At 43.0% G+C, this 26,566-nt stretch overlaps 1 protein-coding gene across 1 annotated transcript in view; it reads left to right on the top strand.

Annotated features, from left to right (window-relative positions):
* GRPR (gastrin releasing peptide receptor) overlaps positions 1 to 26,566 on the top strand; it is a 50,802-nt gene that overhangs the window by 9,376 nt on the left and 14,860 nt on the right. Inside the window, exon 2 of the mRNA XM_006270724.4 lies at positions 24,439 to 24,790. Within this exon, the coding sequence (XP_006270786.1) occupies positions 24,439 to 24,790 (352 nt within the window). The remainder of the gene's footprint in view (positions 1 to 24,438; positions 24,791 to 26,566) is intronic.

The raw sequence follows: 26,566 nt of genomic DNA, 5'->3' as shown, positions 1-26,566 counted from the left end.
GATCGTTTCAGGCTGGACATAAGGAAGAATTTCTGTACTGTCCGAGCCCCCAAGGTCTGGAACAGCCTGCCACCGGAGGTTGTTCAAGCGCCTTCATTGAACACCTTCAAGATGAAACTGGATGCTTATCTTGCTGGGATCCTATGACCCCAGCTGACGTCCTGCCCTTTGGGCGGGGGGCTGGACTCGATGATCTTCCGAGGTCCCTTCCAGCCCTAATGTCTATGAAATCTATGAAATGGCATCTCTATTTTAAGCAGTTTAAGGGGCTTCTGCTACTCAAATCCTTTATCCAAATTCATATGGTAATAGAGTATAACAGCATTTGATACAGATATACTTATGCATAGAAGCTACAGGAGTAAGGTTAGGTTGATTACAGCAGTTAAAGGTAATTGGACTTGAAGGAGTTCAGCAGATATGAAATTGGGCACTTGGAAACTTGAGGCCACTTTAGAAAATGTAGAAAATGTAGAAACTGGACAGAGACAGAGATGGAATTAGAGTTCCAACACACCTGAACCTCTGTCCTATTATGTTTAGATGATGCTGTTTTCTTTACAGAAAGTCTTTATAAATAACTAACTTGTGATATTCCAGTTTACTCCTGTTTTGGTTTACTGACCTCAAGACATCTGTGAAAGGAAAAGAAACAATTCTGAGCCTTATGAGAAGACTTTTCTACAGTTTCAGAATTCAAGAAGCACTATCTGTTGACTTAACCTCTTCCATGCTCTGCACGTATACTGTTCCCATTATTAATTATATTCACCAGATCAACAGGAGAGGTAACGTCTGCAAATTCACTCACCCAATGTTATCATCAGCAGTGCACATTTTCCATCATGGGATTAAACAAAATCTGCCTATAAATAGAACTATGGAGCTGCTTGCATTTCTATCCAGATCAGATTCCCAGAACTGATTTTAAACATCAGTTGTAAAGCATCCAGGTGCATCTATGTTATGAATTCATTCCAGGCAATCTAGTTATGGCACGTCACAGCTCATGAATTGCTTTCAGGGAAGTAAAGCACTCTTTTCAGGCAATGTTGTTGCACTAGAATTTACCACGTAGAAACAGGAAGCTTTTGAATACAGGCTGAGTAAACCACACTCTGGAAAAACAAAAGCTTTCCTGTTCCAGTGTACGTAAATTTGCTGAATGGTACCCAAATAACTACGTTTGTATTCAGGTATGAGATATGAATGGGAACATTAACACTGCAAGTTCAGTTAAGAAGATCTAAAGTTGCTGACTTGCTAAGGAACTGATCCAGCTGTCACTGAAATCAGTGGACAGTCTCCCATTGAGAGCTGGATTGGATCCTTAATAAATTGTTCCCCCCTGATGGCTTTTGAATAGGACTTATTAGACTTCAGGCCTGGTTTATGAGTTGATTGATATGCATATCCCTCTCACTTGATGCACATCTTACAATCTGTGTTGTTTGCCACCAAGTCAATACCAAACCTCCAAAACACCTGTGGTTTTAATTTGCATCAGCAGCATGAACTTTCTGAATATCTTGATTAGAGAGAGCAGATGGCTCAAACATGATAGACCCAATTCCATTATCGGAAACATTACTGCTCCCACTTAAGTCAATGGGACTTGCGTGTGCAGATTTGAGGGTAGAGCCAGTATTAATGTGCCAGGGAGTGTCAATATTTAAGTAAGTGATATGTGTATGCATAGGGGGAAGGGAAGGTTGAATTACGTATTATCTGTGTTTCAGAATAGCCTGCAACTCCAATCAATTTTCCTGGGATTAGTGTTGTCCATGTAGCTAACACAACACAGCTTCTGCCCCAGAGAACTAACATGTGATATGTCAGATAAAACCTAACAGATGCACATAGAAAACAGGATGAGGGTGGACTTGGAGGACTGTCTAACTATGAAGGGAGATGTTTATGACAGAGATTGGTCATGTCACTTCATGTACTACGGGAAGGCATCTGAGTAATATAGTGATGAGGTGGAACCAGACAGATTATAGTGGATTGGGACAGAAACTGGTAGAAAATGAGAAACAGCACACCTCACCGGGACTTGTGCTTCTATATATATATATCTGGATGGAGCAAAACATGTTTACTCATGGACAGACACCAGTGTTATAGATCATGTTCACTCTGAAAGGCAACTCCAAAACTGGAGCTGTTGGTATTCTGTGAAGGTTGTTTTTCACTGAGTACAGATCAAATGTGTTTAATTCTTAGATTTCATAGACTCTAATATTACCAGGGATCATTAGAACTAGTCTGGATTCCTGTATAGCAGCAGCCATTCAGTTTCACTGAGATTCCCCTCTTTTAAGTCCAATGACTATAGTTAGATGAATGCATTTCAGTCCTCAGAAAAGTAAACTGCATGTCACAGGGGAGAATAAGTTGCCAGTGGTTCATGCAGCAGAAATAAATAGATTGAAAAAGCTATGCTCAGATATTCTGGCAGATGATCTGCACTCAGTGCTGCCTGCAGAGAATGGCAGAAATACCAAGGGCCCTGCTCATCTGACTTGTGGGACCATTCCAGATTTGGCGATCAATTGGGCCCTGAGCGTGCGAGCAAGACAAACTAGGAAGGCACCTCAGAAACAGGATTCTTAGCGCACTGGTTCATTTTGTCCAGTGTCTCGTCTCTAGCTGGGGCCAAACTCTGGTTGTTTGTCAATTGTAAAAAAAATTCTCACCAGTTGTGCAGTGGGGAGAAAAGTGACCCACAAACGTGACTAGGTGATTCCCTGAAGCATTACATGCAGTGATAGTCATTGCCTTAGTGCTGAGCTGCAAGTGCTAGGGCCATGGGGAAGGACAATGCAAACACTTTTGTTCTCCACAAGGCCCAGAAGGAAAATATGTGAACAGGCAGATTCATAGTCACCGATTCCAAGCCAGCAGTGGCAATCCAGCTGATCCCCCTCCTCCCGAGCCCTCTCTCACCTCCCTCCCCATACAGGATTTCCAGAAGCTAAATTAGAGCAGATCTTTCAGAAAGTTACCTCGTCTTGTTTTAAAGACTCCTAGTGGTGGACTGAGCACCACCTTCCCTACTAACCAGCTTCAATACTGAATTACCTTCACTGATAGGAAATTGCACTGTTTTTCAAGTTTAAGTTCAACTTCAGCTGTTAGCCAATGCATCTTGTTATGCCTTTGTCAATAAGACTGAAACATTCCTCACTATTGGATATTGCTGCCATTTGTTAACATCTGTGTGTCGTAATCAAGTCACCTTTCAGCTTTCCATTCAGTAAGCTGATGATGGTCAGGTCCTTCAACTGCACAATGTAAACCTTGTTTTCCAGCCCCAGAACATTTTTGTAGACATCCTTTGAAATTTGTCTAGTGTTTAAACATCCTTCTTGAAGGGTGTACAGCACAATTAGATACAGCACTTGTAACCTTTGAGTGCAGACATACAGTCAAGATCATGTCCCCAGTTCTCCTCGATACTATACTTCCATGAATCACAGTAGCCCTTTCTGCCGTAACATTGCACTGAGAACTCATATGAAGGTGATCACCACTGATGATATTTGGCCACCCTGCAAAGAAGATACAGCAGTGTGTGTAGAGATACCTGAGCTAGCTTTCAACCAGCTAGATTGGCTATTACTAACTTTCTTCTTCACCAGGATGGTTCCTTGTCTAAAATTTCTTTTTTCTTTTTCTGTGGTAAGGTTTGTTGTGAGGTGGCAGGAGAAGCAAATATACTAATTCACTTTAATTCTTATCTAAAACACATAGCTGAATCCCTCAGCCATCCCTGGACTGAAATTCCAATGAATCCATACTGCATGCTTGTTTTGTAACATGCATGATTTAAATTCAAGTTTCCAGAATTGAGAAGTACTTACTCCACTATCTTTCCAAATGAGTACCTTTTGTTTTCTAATTACATTTTAATTAAGAGGAGAAGGCAGCGATGGGCATGCCTAGTATTATCTGCCTTCAGCTAAGGCTATCTCATGACAGGTATCCATGTATACATGTGCAATTTATTAAATTAACAAGCTCCAAATGCAAATGTTAATAGCAAAAGTTCTGCTAGATATCATATACAATAGCTGCTATCATAAGTAACCCTGATGAAAGCAGATAGGACCAAATTGAATTGCAGAAGTTATGGGTGGCTTATGCAGTCTAGGAACTTTGTTGGTAAATATGCATATTTATATAATTCCACTCCAGATATATAAATATTCACACTGTCCATGCCTTAAAACACAAACAAAGGGCTGGCCATTGTCCTACTTCTGTAACTGCCTCATGACATTTCTGCCTTGCTTTCTTCTGTGAAAGTAATGTTATGAACAAGACGTTTCATGCTTAATTAATACAGTGAATTGTACATGTAGCATGATTAAACCTCATTTCCCACTGCTTAAGGCCTTTGCGTAGCAACTAAGCCAATTCTTTATATCATACCTTGTCTGGGGAATACTTGTATTATGATACTACCGGGATACAAATAGCATTTCTTGAATGGGAAGATTCTCAGATGCTTTATTTTCCTGCTGGAGACTAGCTTGATGAGTACACAATTATATGTTCACATGCAGGGGGGTGGGGAGGAATTCTCCCATCATTACACTAGTAAGTACTGGCAGTAGTTTCACAGGTGTATTTTCCAGAGCTGCAGAACTTGGCAGTTTCACCTCCGAGCAGGTCATGTGTATGTAGGGTTTTTAGCTTGCAATCTAAGTGAATGAATGCCTCCTGCGTTTTTATATAAGGTTCAGACTCATGGGGGCCTGACATCTCAAAGTAAAATTCCATTAAAACTGTCTGCCTCCACATCTATAGATAGATCTATATAGATGTATCTATCTATATATATAGTGGTGTTTCATTTTAATCATAGAAAAATGTGGATTTGGGGTTTCATTTTTAACTGAAATTTGAGGATTTTTTTAAATCAGAGAAAACCAGGTTGCCTGTTCATAAATCATTCTGCAAACCTTGTATAATAAAAGCACTGAGTTCGTGGTAGGGAAGGGGCACAGGGACAACAGAGGACAGGCAAGTTTGGGGGAATTTTGCTGTGAACATTTTACACAGATATTTTTTTTAGGTACCCGGGTTTCATTTGCAGACCAATGGATGTAGACTAAAATGTGATGTACACTGTACACAGTGTAAGAGTGTTATGCCTTTTAATGTTATATTAAATTAGAAGGGCTCTTGAGCCCTTGATTTTAGGCAGGGACAGCTCCAGCAGGTGTGACAATCAAATGCAGAACAGCCTCATGGTAAAAATTTTGGCTCAGGAGCACATCAGTGGCCTTGGGTAGGAGCAGCCAATGCTAAATCCTGTCCTCCAAAAGACCCATGGCTGAGCCAGAATAGAAAAGTCCCACTTGTCTTTGGAGGGAGAGAGTAAGAAGTGGGAAGGGCTCTGTGAGGGAAACTGCTTCAGTCACTCCTGCTTGGTTTAATTTTGTTGTTGCAGAAGAATATGCCAGAAGGAGCTACCAAATCAAAATCCCCAGGTGATCCCTCTACTCAAAATGGATTCAGTAGGAGAAGAGGAAAAAAGTTACTATATGATCCTTGCTGGCATCTCACATCAGTACAGTTACATCCAGAGAGATGGAGATGGATATCATAAGGTATAAATAGACATCACCTTTGTGCTCTCGTACCATTTTTATGGCAGCACAAAGGGAAAGCAAGCAGGTGTCTGCACCATCTGCCACACCACAAATGCCCATATTTCATAAATTTCATAGACATTAGGGCTGGAAGAGACCTCAGAAGACCATCGAGTCCAGCCCCCTGCCCCAAGGGCAGGAAGTCAGCTAGGGTCAAAGGATCCCAGCAAGATAAGCGTCCAAATACTTTTTAAAGGAGTCCAGAGTAGATGCTTGCACCACCTCTGGAGGGAGCCTATTCCAGGCCTTGGGGACTCAGACAGTAAATAAGTTTTTCCTTATGTCCAGCCTAAAATGGTCTTGGAGGAGTTTGTGACCGTTGGACCTTGTCATCCCTTGGGGCGCTCTGGTGAACAGTAATCCCCCCAGATCCTGATGCACCCCCTGATATTTGTGGCATGATAAAAGGCGGTAATAGTTTATGCCACTTTATTGTGGCAGACATCTATTAGCTTTATAGCAGGAGAGTATGGGGGAACTGCCTGTGCTCTCCAGCTGCCCCAGACAGGTGCTTCTGGGGTTTGAGTGTCCCAGTCCTGTGCACCCCAGGAATTCCCACACAGGATCAGGCCCCTCAAGCCTGTCTTTCTCCTCTTATAGTGATGCACCCCAGATAATCTCTGGGGCACCGCTGTGTAAGTGGAGAAGCCTGGCTTTTGCTGCTTACAAAGATGTACCCGAGATATTCCCTGGGGAATGTTTCTGTAAGTGGAGAAAACTGGAGTTCACTGCTTACAGAGACACCCCCCGGAGAATCTCTGGGTTGTGTCTCTATAAGTAGGGAAACACTGACTTTCTCCATTACAGAAATGTGCTCTGGAGATTCCCTAGGGCACATCTCTGCAAAGCGGAAACACATTGCCTGCTATCCTGCAGGACAACAGGTGCTGTGTGTTTCACTCAGGAAAGTAGATCAACTGTGCCAGGACACATTCCAACACAGCCAATCTGCTTCATTTGGCAATGTCTTATTTATTCCCATATTTATACCCACTTATGCTGGAGCCTTCTCTTAGCAGTGTGGGAGTGTTCCCAATTTATGGCTCTGGCCACAAACTCCTCTCAGCTTGGTCACATTGTACCACTTTGGACTCATATGTCATGCAAATAGGCATATTCTTTCTTTAGTAGTGGGCACTTAGAGGCCTCACATGAGGTTAGGGCCTGATGGTGCAAAGGGTTTCCCAGACCCCACAAAAGAGACACTGCAAGCCTACAGAGCTTGTCTCTAGGCCTGGATTAGAGGATGTACCTATCAGAACTACCACATGAGGTCCATCAAAGAGCTTTTATGGCAAGCCACAGAGGTACCCAAGTCACAGTTCATATACAAGTGGTTCAGCTGATGATCTGTAAGAAGGAAAGAGAGGAAAAAATAAAATAAAGTGTGTGAGGTGGCAAATCAAGTAAGGCATGAAACAGAAAAGAAAACTAGAGCTGCCTGGGGCACCAGCACAGAATGGCCTCAGAATGGGAACTGAGACAAATGGAGCTAAATTAATTTAAATCTGAGGAAAACATCAGCTTTCCCCCCTACATTTACCAATGCTTATTTGATTTTGCAGCTCATGCAGCAGCCACAGGAAGCTCCTTGGTAGTAAATGGAGAGGTTAAAAACACTAGGGATTATGTGGCACTACTGTATGGGCACAGAACGTCCTACACTCTTGCGTGCGGATAAAAATTCCCCTTAAGGTCTCTGTGGTTAGAAGTATCTGGACAATAATAAACCACAAACAGATTTTCAGCTGGCATAAATTTTCAGCTCCGTTGTGAAATATAATGGAGCTAAAACACCAGACAAGGATCTACATTTTAGAAACACAAGCTCCAGTATGGGGGTTTGTTATAATTAGTGCCTTGAGAGTGTTTACATGTCACTCTTTTTCTTATGGAAAAACATTTGTCAGTTTATGTTTGTAGCTATGGTATTAATACTGATTATCTGGAATTAAGTCATATTTATACATCTGAAGCTACAAAGTCCATTAAGAAGCATTATCTTTATTATTTGTATTATTAATGTAGAAGTAATAATACAGTTTTTCAACAGTTTCCTTGCCATATTAAGTTCACTGGGAAAAATATTTACTATACAAATCCTTTGTCTATGGCATATATTAGAACAACATAGCAAGTTGGTGATTTCAGCTGTAGTAGATAATTATCCATTGAACACAATATAGATTTCATAGACATTCAGGCTGGAAGGGACCTCGGAAGATCATCGAGTCCAGCCCCCCACCAAAAGGGCAGGAAGTCAGCTGGGGTCATAGGGTCCCAGCAAGATAAGCATTCAATTTTCTCTTGAAGGTGTTCAATGTAGGTGCTTCAACCACCTCCGATGGCAGGCTATTCCAGACCTTAGGGGCTTGGACAGTAAAGAAATGCTTCGTTATGTCCAGCCTGAAATGATCTTGCAGTAGTTTATAACTGTTTGACCTCATCATCCCTTGGGGCGCTCTGGTGAACAAACGTTCCCCCAGATACTGGTGGTCGCCCCGATAAACTTATAGATGGCCATCAGATCACCCCTGAGCCTGCGCTTTTCCAGGCTAAAGAGCCCCATGGCTCTCAGCCTGTCATTGTAAGGTCTGGTTTCCTGACCTCTGACCATGCGTTTGGCTCTTCTCTGGACTCTCTCAAGCTTCTCCACATGCTCTTTGAATTGTGGAGTCCAAAACTGGATGCAGTACTCCAGCTGTGGCCTCACCAAGGCAGAATACAAGGAGAGAATGACGTCCCGGGATTTGCTTGAGAAGCATCTATGGATGCAAGCCAGCATTTTGGTCGCTTTACTAGCCACAACATCACATTGATGGCTCATGTTCCTCTTGTGGTCAATGATGACCCCCAAGTCTCTTTCTTCCGTAGTGCTAGCCAGCATAGCACTGCTGAGCCTATAAGGATGCTGCAGGTTTTTCCTCCCAAGGTGGAGAACCTTGCATTTTTCAGTGTTAAACACCATCAAGTTCTCGTCCGCCCATTTGCTGAGCCTGTCCAGGTCAGCCTGGATCACCCTCCTGTCCTCAGGTGTGGATGCTTTGCTCCAAAGTTTGGTATCATTGGTGAACTTGGCCAGTCCACTTCTGACACCAATGTCCACATCATTAATGAAGATGTTGAACAATAAGGGCCTTGGGAGAACCCACTCATCACAGGGCACCATGATGATAGACTTCCGTCAATTACCACCCTCTGGGTCCAACCACAGAGCTAACAATTGGCCAGTTTCGCCAAGAGGTGATCATGGGATACCAGATCAAAGGCTTTTTTGAAGTCAAGATATATATGACATCCATCTCTTCTCCCTTGTCCAGGTGACAGGTCACCTGGTCGTAAAAGGAAATGAGATTGGTCAAGCAAGACCTACCAGCAACAAACCCGCGCTGGCTATCCCTCAGGATGTTGGCGTCGGCCAGTCCATTAAGGATAGCCTCTTTAATACACTTTTCTAAGATCTTTCCCAGGATAGAAGTCAGGCTGATGGGCCTATAGTCTGCCAGATCCACTTTCCTCCCTGTAAACACATCCCAAAATGAAGGACAGTGCCTTTCTGGGATTCAGCAAATGAAGACAAGTACTGTACTTAGAGGTTATTAATCATTTTCAGCCTTTCTTCTATTTTTAATTCTGGCAGTTAAAACAAATTTACAAGGAGCAAGAAAAATCATCCCCCAGGCTGGTAGGGAGGCCGTTAACTTCTATTTGCTAAAACTTATTAGACTGAGAAATGCTTTCAGTGTTGTGTTGCTATGACTTTGCTTTTAAGGGTAGAACAGGGATTAGAGAAGTTCAGTCTTCCTTAGGTTCTTGTCTTGTTTCAAATTTGAGTAAAATTCATTGTACATAATTCATTTGAAAAGAAATTCATTGGCATTTAGGGCCAGTGGATTAGGCTCTGAACATTGGCACTTGGTGCAGCTCAGAGGATGGAGTGCAAAAGTACCATTTACGCTGTCCTACTGGCCAGTTCAATACCAGATGAATCCTCCCAAACCAAGTACAGTCTCTGTCAACCAAGGTGTGAGCAACCTTTTTTTGGCAGGTCGGCCACCAAGTAGCCCCACAGCCACCCTGAGTGCTACTCTGATTCTCTTCCCCTGCCCAATCTGCTACTCTACCTTCTGCCTCCTTCCCTGTGATCCCTGCTTTACCTGCTGCTTTGCTTTCTCCCTCCTGCTCTATCAGCTGCTGTGCTGCCTGTCTCCTCCCCAGGCTGCCACGTGCCACACAGAGGGCTGCCTCTGTCACTTGTAGTACACATACTGCTACTTGTCCCTGTCTCCCAACCCTCCCCCACGAAAAACTGCGCTAGCGGTGAAGCTGTTAAGAGTCATAGGAACTCTTAACTGCCAAAGTTTGCTGGGGTACAAGGGCTCCCTGACCTGGCCCCTCTTGCAAGGCCCTGCTTCAGAGGCAAGAAAAGGAGAGTGTAAGAACAGAGGACAGTGGTATCTCGGTCATCTTGTCCAGTCCGCTTGCAATCACTGGAACCCATATAACACACTTTAACTCCAAAATGGTCTGCAAGAACATCCACTCTGGCCCCTCCTGCTAAGACAAGCCACACAATGACCCCTACCAGCCTATTACAAATTAGGATCTTAGTAGAAAAACATAAGACTTCCCAAACTATGATGTGCCACAGGAAGAAATTGAGGATAGTCTGGGGCCTTGTCCATACTGCTTTCATGGCACTTCTGATAGCACTGCCAACAAGCAGGCACTGCTCCTGATCTGTAAACACATCCCAAAATGAAGCAGTGAAGCTGCCCCAAAGATGCCCTCCAGTCCCTTCCCTGCCTTCTCCTCCCCTTGACTTCCACTCTTAAGCAAGACAGAGACAAATTTTGAAAGCAGCAACAGGGGGGTCCCCTCACTGCCTCACTTCTGGATTTGTTGTATGTGGAGCAGGAGTGAATGGGCAGGGTATGCTTTTTAGGCACAGTCTCAAGAGCACCACAGAAGTAGCAGAGGGTGTTGCCAGTGCCTGGAGGCTCTGCACTGGTAGGGTTTATATGAGGAAATATAGTCAGCTGATCCTAGGGAATAAGCCATGCTTCATGCTACAGTCAGGCAAGACTGTCCTAACAATCCCTGCCAACCTGCCTGGGGAGGGGAAAATTCCTTCCCTCCCACAAATCTGACAATCAGTGTAACCCTGGGTATGTGAGTAAGACCCAGGAGCCAAGCACCTGAGATGCTTTTTAGAAGGATAAGAGAGAATGACCAATGCACCCTGCCCAGTCTTTTATCTCTACGCTTGGCCCATCTCTCATGGTAAAGAGGAATACAAAGAAAAAACAAAGCAAACAGAACAGGAGCCAGAAAGGAACAGATATGCCTGCCAGGCCTCTACATGTAAGCAACACATGTAAGCATGTAAGTCTTGAAGCAATGGGTTAAATATAGTATAATGAAATACAAGGAGATAAGAAAAAAGGAACAGTCCTGGTACTGTTGAAGCAATTCAGTCCATCCTGAGGATTTCCCTATATACAGGGGAGGAATCTATACATTGCCCTATGGCAATGTTGTTACTCTGCCGTGCTTTAGTACTTCCTTGTGGAAATACTAACTCACGGTGCAGTAACCGCCCGTACTGTGATGGGCACATGGCACATGGTTAGTTTTAGCTGCTACTTTGCCATAGCAGCACGCTAAATTGAGGTGTAGATGCTATTTTGCCATAGTGGCATGCTGCTACAGAGAAGTAGTTGTGGGTCCCATGTATACTCATGTGATTTCTATGTCACTGTAGCATGTTGCTATGGTGATGTAGGGGGACTTGTAGATGCACCCAGGGACTCCTAAAATGGTTAATGAAGCTAGCTGTAGATCCACACAGAAGCTTGCAGTATGGACCAAAAATCTAGTTCTGTGCTATTATTAGGAACAGTGTTTCATTTTGAGTTTCATTTGGTTTTGAAACTGCTGTTCCATTTCGTTTTGTCAAACCTATTTGTTCTTTCAACACTGTTTCAATGTTTTGCCCATAGGCTATAATAGGGAAGCACAAAACCACTTACAACTTTGTCATTTCTTGCCTGATTTGGATGAAACTTAAAGGATAGTAGCCCTTTCTGAGGCCATGAAGCCTGCCAAGTTTCAAGGAGATAGGTGCAGGGGTTTCTGGGAAACTGCACCTAAGGCTGCTGACAAGCAAAACTCATGACATGGGTGACACTGTGTGTGTGTTAAGGCATGCCCTCACTGGTGCTGGGGCCTCTACATGATAGTAGTGTGCCCCAATGAGGCCTCCTCTTGCCGTACAGCCTCAGTTCAGTCCACCACTTTAAATGACAACAGGTAATAACATAATAAGCACCACAGTAGCACCAGCAGCATTTCAGGCAGCCAAAGTGTCACAGGCTAGAGCCTTTCTTTCCTTTCCTGCAGAAGCTGCTTCTCCAGCAGCTGCCAGAGAACTCTCCCTGCTAGCCCCCACCCTGGGGCTTAGATGTGCCCAGGGCCCTGCGTCCTTCCAGTCAGGTGCTAGGGGTGTTGGTCTAAGGACGTGGCACTGGCAAACAAGGTCCTTTCCTTTGGGTCAATCTAATCCGGTATGTTTTAGCAGACCAACTGAATAGTTAGTTACAGAAATAGTTAGTTACAGGAATATTCTAAACTGGTCTGGTCCTACAGGGAGCAAACCAGGAAAACCAAGGCTGCAACTGAACTCCAAGTAGCTTTGAGTATCAAGGACAATAAAAAGTCCTTTTTCAGATATGTGGGGGGCTGGAGGAAAAGCAAGGGCAACAGTGGACCCCTGCTAAACCAGATGGGACAACTGACAACCGGCGCCCAGGAAAAAGCCAACCTATTAAATTGGTACTTTGCTTCGATCTTTCTTCAGTCCCATGGGATGCCCATGCCAACTATGGGACAGGGAGGTCCAGGTGAGGGAGATCCCCTGCCCTCCATCAATGCTCACCTAATGAAGGAACTCCTTGAGAGGCTGGAAACCTTCAAGTCAGCTGGCCCTGACAATCTACACCCCAGGTTACTCAAGGAGCAGGCAAGGATCATAGCTCAGCCTCTGGCACGGATCTTTGAGAACTCCTGGTGCTCTGGTGTAGTGCCCAAAGATTGGAAGAAGACCAATGTGGTGCCTATCTTCAAGAAAGGGAGGAAAGTGGAACCAGCAAACTATAGGCCCATCAGCCTGACTTCTATCCAGGGGAAGGTCTTAGAGAAGTTTATTAAAGAGGCCATCCTTAATGGACTGGCTGATGCCAACATCCTGAGGGATAGCCAGCATGGGTTTGTTGCTGGTAGGTCTTGCTTGACCAATCTCATTTCCTTTTACAATCAGGTGACCTATCACCTGGACAAGGGAGAAGAGATTGATATCATATATCTTGACTTCAAAAAATCCTTTGATCTGGTATCCCATGATCACCTCTTGGCAAAACTGGCCAATTGTGGCCTTGAGTCCACCACGATCCACTGGCTGGGAAATTGGCTCCGTGGTCAGACCCAGAGGGTGGTAATGGATGGAAGTCAATCATCATGGTGTCCTGTGACCAGTGGGGTCTCCCAAGGCTTTGTCCTTGGATCTATATTGTTCAACATCTTAATTAATGATGTGGACATTGGAGTCAGAAGCAGACAGGCCAAGTTCGCCGATGACACCAAACTTTCACACCTGAAGACAGGAGGGTGATCCAGGCTGACCTGGACAGGCTCAGCAAATGGGTGGACGAGAACCTGATGGCGTTTAACACTGAAAAATGCAAGGTTCTCCACCTTGGGAGAAAAAACCTGTAGCATCCTTATAGGCTCAGCAGTGCTATGCTGGCTAGCACTACGGAAGAAAGAGACTTGGGGGTCATCATTGACCACAAGATGAACATGAGCCTTCAATGCGATGCTGCAGCTAGTAAAGCGACCAAAATGCTGGCTTGCATCCATAGATGCTTCTCAAGCAAATCTCAAGACATCATACTCCCCTTGTACTCCGCCTTGGTGAGGCTCCAGCTGGAGTACTGCATCCAGTTTTGGGCCCCACAATTCAAAAAGGATGTGGAGAAGCTTGAGAGAGTCCAGACAAGAGCCACATGCATGATCAGAGGTCAGGAAACCAGACCTTACAATGACAGGCTGAGAGCTATGGGGCTCTTTAGCCTGGAAAAGCACAGGCTCAGGGGTGATCTGATGGCCACCTATAAGTTTATCAAGGGCAACCACCAGTATCTGGGGGAATGTTTGTTCACCAGAGCGCCCCAAAGGATGATGAGGTTGAACGGTTATAAACTACTGCAAGATCATTTCAGGCTGGACATAACGAAGCATTTCTTTACTGTCCAAGCCCCCAAGGTCTGGAATAGCCTGCCATTGGAGGTGGTTGAAGCACCTACACTAAGCACCTTCAAGAGAAAATTGAATGCTTATCTTGCTGGGATCCTATGACCCCAGCTGACTTCCTGCCCTTCGGGTGGGGGCTGGACTCGATGATCTTCCGAGGTCCCTTCCAGCCCCTAATGTCTATGAAAGCTATGAAATCTATGAAATATATCTTAGCAAGCTTTCAGGTTGAAAAACTTTTTCAGGCTGAGAAGGAAGCTGCAGTTGGGGGTGTGTGTGTGTGTGTGTGTGTGCGCTGTTCCTGGATGGGAGGAATAGTAAAGAAGCCAGAGAATGACAGCATGCAATGCAGGCAAGTAAGCCAGTCAGTGAAAATGGAAATTGAGGCATCAGGAGATGAGGGAGAGGCTGTGGTGGGGGTGGGGGAAGGGGGATGTAGCAGCGCAGGTAAAAGTGGAAAAGTACCTGGGGAGTCAGGTGTCCAGCAGGTTGTAGTGTGTCATAAATGCAACATCTATACTGAGTCCATGAAGTTCTGTACCTAGGAGGCTCATGAAGTGAAGTTCACAGGCCTGGCTCTGAAAAATGGATTCAATATAGACACTGGAATTCTGACACACTACAACCTGCTGAACACCTGACTGCCCAGGTACCTTTCCACTTTTACCTGCGCTGCTACATCCCCCTCCCCCCCCAGCCTGTCCCTCACCCCTTGATGCATTGGTGCCCTGTGCAAATTTAAGGCAAGGTTTCTGTGACAAGCCTGCAAGTTCAGGAACAGATGTGACCCTGAATTTGCCAAGTACGTGCTTGAGGCCTGTCCTTCCTGCAGGATTTCAGAGAGAGGTGGGCTCCAAGGTAAACATTTTGCCCAAGGGGCAAAAACTTGGAAGTTTAACAAGACAGCTCATTTATCTTCCCATTGCTTCCAAGTTCAAGATGATGGGGATGGGGTGGAAGATGAGAGGCAACCAAGTTGCCTTCACCTGTCTCTGGATATCCAAGGTGGGCACTGTAAGACTCAACTGCAGCAGACCTGCCCACCCTTGCCCCACGCAAAGATCAGGGGCCACCCACGTGCCCTCACTTGGCTGTCTGGCACGCATCGGGTGGGGCCTGGGCTCTTCCCAGGGACAACTTCCAGTTATTACCCTTACAGTTGAATCCAAGTGTAATAATTGTTTTTTAGTTTATTTCTTAAATTTAAAGAAATAATCATCTTTTGTTGTTATACTGTGTTATACCGTGGGGCGGACCAAAGTGGCATGCGCTGAAAGGGGGTGGCAGGACTAATTTGGGAATGGACTGAAGTGAACCAAAGCAACGCACTCACAGATCACTACACGTTAGAGGGAACATTGGGGTTGGGGAGTTATGGCTGATGCTCTTGGAGGGGATGCAGTCTCAGGCACAGGCAGCACCATTGGCACTACTCCCCTCTCCTTGCTGCTTGTGAAAACCTCACCCCTGCTACTTGTAGGAAAGAGGCTGCATCTCAGTTTGGGGAAGAGGGAACTTACACCTCTCCCTCTACCCCCTCTTCTGCCCCTCCCTGAAGGCTTGCCAGCTGCCTTTCCACCACGCTTCATGGTGTATTTCATAGCGTCTTGCTTTTATACAAATATGTAAATGTATCTGTGTTCCTCTATAAATTGTCTAAGGTGTGTAGTCTTCTATGCCACAAGGTATAAAGGTATAGAAATAAAATATAAATGTATCTCCCTTCCTATATAAATTAAATTCTATAGTGTAATATCCTATCCAATATAGCTATAAAATTGAGAAGAATAAATCAATGAATATAATAATAAAATAAAAGCGGCTAGAAGAAAGAAAAAGGTGTTCTGGAATCCCTCTTGCTAGGCTAGGTTAGCAAGTAGGAAAACATGCAGATCAATGCTAGTACTAGTTTTCATTGTCTTACACTCCAGAGCTGGAAAATAGCTCAGTAACTGTCAGACCCCAAGGCAGAAAGCAGGGCAGTTCAAACAATGCTGCCTTTTATGCTGTTTTTCCATCCCTCCCCCAGAGCACTGGGATTGGAAAGGACCTCAGGGAAAGATCACAGTCACTGGCCAGCTACAAATGTCAATAATGAGAGCACTCCTTCCCTCCTCTTTCCCCCTGCTCCCCCTACCTCTCTTTATTTTGTTTCCCTGCAGACAAGCCCAGCTTGAGCTTTGAAACTTGAAATATTTCAAAACTTTTGAAACATTTCAACTGCCCTCATTCTGTTTTGAGGCTGTTTCAAAACCCTCCACTTCACTGTTTCGAGTTTGAAATAAGTCGAAACTGCGTCAAAACAAAATAGCTGGTGAAATTTCACACAGCCCTAGCTGTTATGATGGATAGCTTTCCACTTGACTGTATGTGGTGCGTTAAAAATGGAGTTTTAAAGATTCTTTTTTTTCCTAAGCAACTTGTATGATTTCCTTTGTAACTGCAGAGAATGACATCCCAAAGGCACACAGAATGCCGTCCGCTGTCCTGAATATAGGTCACAGAATGCTTCTGTGTATAAGATAGGCTTCTGATAGGTGCAGTAGGGACAGCACAGTTTAGACTTTGAAGAGGTCAGTGGCTTGTTCATATTTTCAATCAAATCAGCAACCCAGTCTTTTTCCTCCTTGTCTTTTGACATCTTGGAGCAACTGGAAATTACAGTAATTCTTTCCTATTATCAATTTTTATGTGGCAGTCTTCAAAGATATATTTTTCTTTTTAAACTTTGTCCTTTATTATAGTGCATGAATCATATCATGTTTTTATCTTTTGTAGATGTTTCTTTAGTAGATTTTCAGCTGAAAAGTAGTCATATCGCACAATAATTAGAGCGAATGAATCTGAGAGCAAGCTGGGGTAGCAAATAGAGGCAGGCAGCAGCTAAGTTTTTTTTATTAAGAGCCTGACATAGCTCCATGCTTCAAACTATCATTGTGTGGTAAGCATGTATTTTGTGGTGGGACAGGCCCTACCAGTATTCTCACATGGACTGCTGTGAACATTGCAATTTAAGAGTTTCAGTTAAGCCACAGTTCAGCAGGGCACTTAAGAACATATTAGTATTTGACACTAGGGAACTTCTGAAATAATGTTTAGGTATCCCCCAAATATGCAGATATGACCAAGTGCAGGAGTTAAATACATTAAGTTCGGATGCTTTATTCTGATCCAACACCTATCAATGGAAAAATGTCTCATTTAACTGAAAGAGCAACACTACAATTTTCATTACTATTCTTGGACAATGCATTACTCACTGTACATAGGTCAATATGGAGGTGCCTTGTAGGGATTTATTATCATTTTGAATCTAGTGTGTAGCAACTTAACAGGTAACAAAACAAACAAGGGGCTATGATGCTGAGTGGACATGGAAGATTTTAAACCAGTTTTAACCAGTTGTCCTGGTCTTTTTGAGTAGGAATGGCTTCCTTATCCCTGTTATACTTCAGGGTTTTGGCCAACATTACAAACTGTTATTGTGCTCCTGCTAGTTATCATGTTTGATATGCCTACTTAGGAGAGGGAAACTTGGAATCAGCATTTTATCAGTCAGCTTGATTCTTCACAACTCTACAAATAGTCAGTCACATCCTCCAGTAATAGCTAGTGCTCAGGCAGTAAGTTTTGCCTCCACAGTAGTAACCTGAACCCTATATAGTTCATGCAGTCTGCGGCATGTTTCATGATAAGTCACAATAGCCATCACTAGAGACTTCATAATCCAATATTTTGCTACCCGGAAAGAAGATGATATGTATCCTACTGTCAGATAAAATAAATCTTCAGGAAAAATAAATGCATAGGCCCCTGCTACACATTACACATATTACTCAATTAAGTGGTTAATCGTGAATAAATTTAGACAGGCCACACATGCAAAGTAATTGTCACAGCATAAAAATGTCCATTCAGTTATAAAAAGAGCCAACCAGCTACAAAATTAGTGCTTGAAAATTTATAACAACTCTGTTGCTGGTTTCTATCCAGCTTTCATTTGGACATGTGGCAGGGCCCATAGAAAAAGTAAGAGGACTTCGAACAGATGCTGGTCAGGCCTGAGGTAATAGTGGAACTGTCACATAAAAATGCAGAAGGTGAAGAGCATAACTAACTTGCTTTAAAGTCATGAGTGTCTTACTGCACATCTTGAAATGAAGATGCGTGTTTTTTTAATGAATTATAAACTTCATGGGTGATTAAACTTCAACAGCAGAATTCTTGGAAAAAAAGTGCTATGGAAAGAAAGACTGGAGCCATGTTTAGTAACAAATGAGCAGCCTGACTTTTCACTCTTTGAACTTTGGGGACACAGAATACTCTGACACTTATATATTCTATATATCCTTTGCACTAGATCAGTCCTAGCATATCACACACTTCTTTACCCCACATAGAAAAAACAAGAACACAAGCTTACACATTATTATATGAATGGAAGCCAAATTTAACATGAGAAGATTGGATGGAAGGATTCTATTGAAACATAAGCTAGGAAGAGTCCCATTAAAATATTGGTAACAGCAGATGCCTATTAGATCAATGCCAGCAAGTTAAATAATAATCCCCAAAATGAAAATAAATTACCTAAGCCCACTGTACAATATAGATCTTGTTGCCCTGTGGGGTCAGGCCAACTCTCAGGATCTCAATATTGTGCTGTTAGACAGGAGGGTGTGACACAATGCACATATACAAACACACAAATCAATTAGGTGCATACACACACACACTACCAGCTCAGGCACATACACATCCAAACCAGCCGAGGCACATGCATACCTATCACCAAGTCAAGCACATACATTATACACCCCAAAAGTTAGACACAGATCACTAATTAGTATATATCATGCACACAATGCCATATATATATATATATACATACACACACCAGCTCACACACATACAACCCAACTACACATACACACAGGTAAGTTCCTAACTTGGATGGCACAGTGTGTACGTGTGTGCTTGGGGGAAGGTTCAGGTGAGAGAGAGTTAAAGTGTAGGGAGTGAAAGTTGCCAGAACCAGGATTAGAACTGGTGGACTACAGACAAGCTGGCTGAGGAACTGAGGCTTGGATTTACTTAAGATAGACTGGGGCTGGAAACTGCTGAGATATTGGGGGGGCAGATAAGTGGTGGCAAGGAGGAGACAGCCAGGAAAGAAACTGAGGCAGAAACCTGACTGCTCAGGGGAAAAGGAAAAGGCAGTGGGGATAAGGCAGTGGCAAAGAAACAGGGGGCTTGGAGGCAGAGAGGAGCTCAGGACAGGTGTTGGAGGTGGCAGTGAGCCAGAAGCATGAGAGGGAGAAATGAGACAGAAGTTAGAAGGGCGAGGAGCAGAGATTGGAGCAGGGCCAAACCATAGTAAAGCAAAACCCAACTTAGAGGTCCAAATAACAGTTTTATTATTACACAGACAACACACTACACAGCCCCATGAAGTTATTGGTTCACAAACACACACACACACACACACAAGGACTCACTATCAGCACGAGAAAGAGACTCAGTGGAAGGGCTGGAGTCCAGGTAGGGAAGAGAAGCAGAGTCCAATTCCTTGGTTGAAGAGGGGGTGGGGGTGATAGCTACCTATCCAGACTGGAAAGGGGTACTTGTCCAGTAGATGTTGTCCAGAGGGGGGTTGCCGGCAGGGCCTCTGGATGGATAGGTGGTGTGGCATGGTGCTGCTCTAGATGGAGAGGGCATCTCACTGGGTCTGTCGTCACTGCACCTTTTTATAGTGGCAGACCTTGTGTGACCCTAGTAACAGAAGGCATGCCCAGGCAAGGGTCAGCCCCTGGCATACTGAGCATGTGTGCTCCATGCAGGGATGTGCAGTTTCGGGTGTCTGTATTGGTGGGGTACAATGGTAGAGTTGCTGGTTCTGCAGGGTCTTTTGTCTTTCAAATGCTGAGTTCTTGTCTCTGTTCCTGGGTGGGGTCCGTGGTTCCTGGATGAATCAATGCGAGGTGATGGCCCAGTCGTTACAGGCCATTCAGTAGAGGCCTGCTACCATTGTATTTCAATCATTCCCAATCATTCTCATTCATCAAGGAACCAATTTACATGGGAGGGGTACGTGACTCATACAGTTGCAACATGGGATGCCCAGGCAGAGGACACAAGATGGAGACTTGACATATAAAATGGAAACTTGACATGACTTTGGTTCACTTATAAACACAGGCCTAAACCATACAATATCTATATGAAACAATAAAAATCAATACGAAAATGATAATAATACAATATACAACAGTAAGAATCAATACAAACCTAATAATAATACAATATAAAACAGTGGATATCCCAAACCAAAAACTCGCTACCAAAATAAAAATGTCAAAGCTTATCCTAAGTTTAAGCTTGCTCATGCTTGTCTATAGGGAATAGAGAGGGAGAGAATGAAAAGCCAGAAATAATTGGGGAAGGGAAGGGAATGCATATCTATCATATATATATATATATATATATATATATATATATATATATATAAAGGAAAAATGGGGGTTTTGCTACAATCTTATACTTGCAAGCACCAGTCCTTACCAGTGTGTAGTCCCCAGTCATCAAGCATGTACCTTAATGCCTACATTATAGAAGTTTCATTTTTAAACCATATTTTTGTATTACATTTCTAATAAATACCCATTCAACCTCTCAATATGTTTCCACTTGAAAATCTTATATTTTACTTTTTTAAACCTTTTCTCTCAGGCTTTATAAAATAAAGCAGATTCCCTAATAATCAGTGTTGGTATTCTTTGCTATGTGTAGTCACATTCATCTCCTCTAAGGAAGGTATATCTTATTAATCTGCACTGATAATTTTGGAACAGATATGTTTTTATTACCTGCCTAATAAATCTTTGCTATTTCCCTTTTTTCCCTTTTCCCTTTTTTTTTTTTTTTTTTTTTGCTTTTTTTTGCTTTTAGCCAGGCCTTTTATTATTTATGCATATTACTGTATATGAGTGCTATGAAAATATTCTGCCTATGGACAGATGGTAAGTCAAATGCAGGATGTTCTTATTGTAGATAAAATTACCACCTTTAGTCCCTGATTCAGTAAAAAAGTTTAAACAAATGCTGACTTAGCCTAAAATTCATCCTTATGCTTATCCCAATTCAGCTGAAATAGGAACCTAGCAGAAACATGACTGACAAAATACATTCTTCCCTGCTCTATTACCTATTGAATTTAAAAGAATAAAAGAAAACCTTCTGCAAGGTTGATGCCTGTATATAAATGTTATGAGTTACAATATTATGGTAATCATACCAAAAAATAAACCTAGGTATTAGTGGTGTGCAAAGCGGGCCGTATTTGATTTGGATTCAGCTCAATTCGAGGGACAGTGATTCAATTTGTTGATTTGAATCACTGTCCCAATTCAATTCAGCTGAATTCAAATCTGAAGATTCTATGCTGATTCAGAGAATCAGTGATTCAGCCATAGACACAGCTTTAAATGTTTTTTCTACATACCTCGAGGTACCAGGCATGGCTTGTGAATGCTGAGATGGTGGGGCGGATGCAGCATCCCACAGGAGTGGGTGTGGCCCCCCTGCATGCTCAACGGTGGACCCAGAATTGGACCAGAAGTACTTCCAGTCCACTTCCAAGTCCACCGCCGAGTGCGTGGGGGACCCCCGCCCCTGCATACCCCTGGCTTGGTGATCAGCTGCAGGGAGACCCCAGGTGCCCACCCAGATCCAGGAGCCACCAGTCGCCGAGCTTGGGGGCGGGGGGAGGGTCCCCCGCTGGCTCCACAGCAGACCCGGAAGTGGGTCAGAAGTGCTTCGGGTCCACTTCCGGGTCCACTACTGAGCATGCTGGGGATCCCCCACCATTCTCCCATGGGATGCTCCATCCGCCCCACCTTGAGCCACCTGGTGCCTTGAGGTATGTAGAACAAACATTTATAACTGTGTCTATGTCAGAATAATTAAATCTCTCTGAATTGATTCAGAGGGCTCCCATTTGATTCAGAGAGATTAAAGAGTCTCCTGATTCAATTCAGATTTGGAGATTAGGCCACTGAGTCAGGCCAAATCTCCACTAAATCGAATCAGCGACTGAAGCTTCACACAGCCCTACTAGGTATGTATGAAAACATAACTATATAGCTTTGATCCAATTAGGTATATGGAGACTTTGAAATATATGATTCTCTGTATTTACTGTGTTTAGCCCTTACTGAAGTTATCCAATCACTGAGTGCTTTAGTCAATAATACATAGTGTGTGACACTGAGATGTTAGATTCATCTCTTGTTGCTGTATTGTTTCTAATAATCCGCTTCCTGGCCTTTTTATCTCTCAGTGCAGACCGAAATAACTTTTGTAACATTTCTAAGTGTACTTGGAAACATTTTTAAAGGGCTGTGTTTCAGCCAGGGAACATTTATACATCCCCTGTCACATCCCTGGGTTGAATGCCTTAACATAGTTATGGCTGCATGCAGCCATGGCTCTCCAGTTAGAAGGTTGCACAGGGAGCAGAAGATATTTCTGCTGGAGCAGAAAGCTGGAGAGGAGAGGTTAGTAGGGTATTGCGGGCCATGTGGGGGACTATAGGAGCCTGTGGAAGCAGGGTGTCCCTGCTGCTAGGTTTGCAATTCATAGGAAACTTATTGCATAAACCTGTTCTCTTCCCCTCTCACCAGTGGGAGTGAGGAGACGGGTGGGAGAGCTCAATGGTCTGGTGGCAGCAAGGGGCAAGACAGAAGGCATGGTCCTCCTAGGGACTGGCAATGCATCAAGCCCTGGCAGCACCCCGAGCACTGGAGCAGGATGATACAGCTTGATAGTTTGGCAGGCTGTCAGTCCACCCTGCTCTCCCTTCCACCGCTCTGGAACACTATAGGATTTTGGAGGAACCATGGGCCCCCTATCCCCATGCATTCTTTACAAGAAATGAAATGTTCCCTAAGTAGTACCACATTTGTGCAGGTGGCCCTTGAAAGTGTATCAAAGGTATTTGAAATGTTTCAGTTGTTAGTTCTGTCCACACACTTTGTAATAGTTCTGCAAATGTATTGGGCAGAGGTTGGGATCTATAATATGCTGTTATATAAAAAGACTGCAGTTTTTAGTCTATGATATGACTTAACCACTAATTTAACAGTTATTTGTTTTCCTTCGTAACCCTTAAAAGGGGAGGGCAAACAAAATATATCTGGCTTGTAAATTACATATAGTTTTCATTATCATGAGACTGAGTAACACTGTATGAAATTTGCATTGTTATTTCCAAAAACCCCTGACAGATGTTCATTTAAAGGCTTGATGGGATGTGATCCCTGATCCCAAAAGTCATGCCTCCTGCCATGCCATGTGCATGGCACAAGGTACAACTCTGAGATTGGGAATCATATCAAAATCACACCATATGTGCCAACTCAGAGAGAGCTGATTCTTGGCCACCAGCCACACCTTAAATTTAAGGTGCCATGCAAACAAGAGATAGATAGATAGATAGATAGATAGATAGATAGATAGATAGATAGATATGGTAGAACATATTTATATAATGCTGACCATTTTTATGACTTGTTCCTCATTTTACAGCACATTGAACTGGGTGCACATACAGCACCCTTCCTATTTACACTGAAATTAACATGTTAAGATGTTAAATATGTGTAATAAAATTATTAAATATGAAGCATGGACTTTGACACATGTACATCAATCCAGATTTCTTTTTATATGTGGCTATTTCATTTCAAGGTCTTCTCATTGCATTTATGGGTTGTATGTGCAGTTTGCTTGTGCATTGAATTGTAACCCAAAGGATCTCTGTTGAGTATGAGATGCAATTTCTTTCTTTAAAACATCTGTTCTAAAAACAGTAGTTACTTGGAGTGGTTATAATTAAATACAAGCAAATGGAAATTTCAACCTGAAAGACAAAAGGTAATTAGAGTGGACGTAATGTCTTCTATAATTTTGAAAAACATATGGGCTGACTTTCAGAGCGCTGTGTACTCACAATTTCCGTTGAAATTCATGGCAGCTTTTACAAGCTCTTTCAGCAATATCTAATCTAGTTTCCATGAACAATACTGAAGGGTATACACTAATGTATGTTTGGCAAGTAAAATCTGACTTATTTTACTTCCTCTTGATTCTATTTGTACATATATGCACAAATTTCTGGATATATAGATTGTGATCGATCTATCTATCTATCTATCTATCTATCTATCTATTGAAATGATAGATAGATAGATAGATAGATAGATAGATAGATAGATAGATAGATAGATAATATTTCAGAATACATATATGGACACATTTCGGAATATATCTGTTAAAAATCAATACACTGATGGTCTTTTCTCCTGAAAAGGGAAGTAGTTCAGGATTGGACAAGAATAAACTTGTCCCAACCCGAGTAATGTTCAGTGTTGTCATTAGTAAAAGGGTCATTTCTTTTTGTTTTTAGGTATAAAGCAATAGTGAGACCAATGGATATCCAGGCCTCCCATGCGTTCATGAAGATTTGTGTGAAAGCTGCTATGATTTGGATTTTATCTATGCTGCTTGCCATTCCTGAAGCTGTATTTTCTGACATGCACCCTTTCCATGATAAAGGCACTAACAAAACATTTATCAGTTGTGCTCCCTACCCACATTCTGATGGCCTGCATCCAAAAATTCATTCAATGGCTTCATTTCTGATCTTTTACATCATCCCCTTGTCAGTCATTTCAGTTTATTATTATTTCATTGCTAAAAATTTGATCCAGAGTGCTTACAACATGCCAGTGGAAGGAAATGTCCATATGCGGAAACAGGTATGAATTTACTTCTAATCGCAAGAGTGACATGTTGCATGCCCAGGAGTTGGAGTGATCTGAAACTTGTATCTTGTACAATGAATTTTGCAATAAGAAGGCATAGATCTCTTATGTTAATACTGGTGGCATAAATAGGTCAGAGGTGTGAGAATATGACCCTGTCATTGTACAATATGAATCAGTTAAACTGGTTTGGGGCTCTGAATACAGATACGTAAGCCTGGTTGGTTACCATGGCAAACACAGTAGGAAATATATGCCGGAGTTTGGAAATGTATTGACTAGGATATGTAAAGGGAAAAGAATCAGAACAAGGCAAAGTGTTTTAAAATTGAAATCTAGTGGATATACAAAAAAAAACAATTAAAAATTATCAAAGCCCCCTTTTCAGAGATAGGATATCAGTTAAAGTCTTATATTCTGTCAAGCCATCCAGAGAGAAGAAAGAACTACAACTCAGATCTGTTTTCAGTTCTGAGTTGTAAAGAATAGTCACTTTCTTTGTTATGACAAAACAGACATGTAAAAATAAAGAGGAAGAAGCAGGGCAGTAAATGTGGGGGAAATTCTACCTTTTTATTGACGTTCTCATGATACAAAGTGGCCAGTCAGTTATTGAGTGGTGCTGTGGCCTGCTAGATTGGCCATGGCTGCTGCTGCTCTGGACTTGTGCTTTCTTGCCTGGTCTTGAACATTACCTGGCTGTTTGGGTCAGATCCCTCCCTTTGACAAGTCTTCCTCTGGCAGGGTAGGATGGACTGTTTCCTTATGGGGTGCACTGCAGTACAGCTGGAATTGCGGAGAGAGGAAGAGAAGAAGAGAGGACAGGAGGAGGGTAATAGGCAACAGAAAGGAATATTTGAGGGAAGGGAAGACAGAGGTGGGTCTCTGTGGGATCCTTATAGGTGCAGTGGTGTTAATCATGCATCCCTTCTGGTGCGTGGAAGTTGGGGTGTCACAATGATGCTGTGATCTTCAAGGCCACAAATAAACAAAGGACAAATTCCCTAGAGCAAAGGGAAGACCCGACAGCCCTTATTCCTCTTATGGGAAACCTTCAGTTCTTCATTCTTCCCTTGAAGTAACTTTTCCTAAGGAACGCAAGAGGAGGTTATATGAGAAATAGCCCAGCCCCTTATTATTTCTCTGCTAATTAGCCAAATTTCCAACACACCAATTTTGTCCCTTCCTTTGTAGTAACAGAGTGCATCTACATGTGTAATTAAATTGACACGATAAACCCCAACACGGTTCGTGCCAGGTTTATTGCTCCTGGGCACAGCATTTACACATGCACCTAGGACCACAGCATGTTGAGCCAGGGCAGAGCAGCCCCGACTGGCAGAAGGTCCTGGGGGTCAGCTCCTGCTCAGCTCAACATGCTGAGGAGGGGCTGGCTGGGGCATGAGGCTGCTACAGGGTGGGGCTAGCCAGCAGACAGCTCTCTACTGTAGCACCCTTATGTCTCAGTCAGCCCTGGTCACCGTCTACATGTGTGTTGTGGTACAGTAAATAACTTTGTTGTAAACTAGTACTTGCGTTGGGCAGTACTATCCTATGGCAGAGTTAATTGGTTTACTCTGGCCTAATAGCACCACTCATGTAGATGATAATGCTTTAATGTGGAGCTACTTAGGCAACTCTACGATAGTGTATCATGTAGATACACCCACTTGCTTCTCTTTTATACCAGGCATGATCTCAATATACCCCTGCTTTATATCTTGGATAGGCTCTTGGATTTGGACAAATTCAGTCTCTTTATTTCCATTT

Source organism: Alligator mississippiensis, chromosome 1, assembly GCF_030867095.1.
Source record: "Alligator mississippiensis isolate rAllMis1 chromosome 1, rAllMis1, whole genome shotgun sequence".
NCBI classification, from domain to species: Eukaryota; Metazoa; Chordata; order Crocodylia; family Alligatoridae; genus Alligator; species Alligator mississippiensis.
This window is presented reverse-complemented; position numbering and strand designations above follow the sequence as displayed.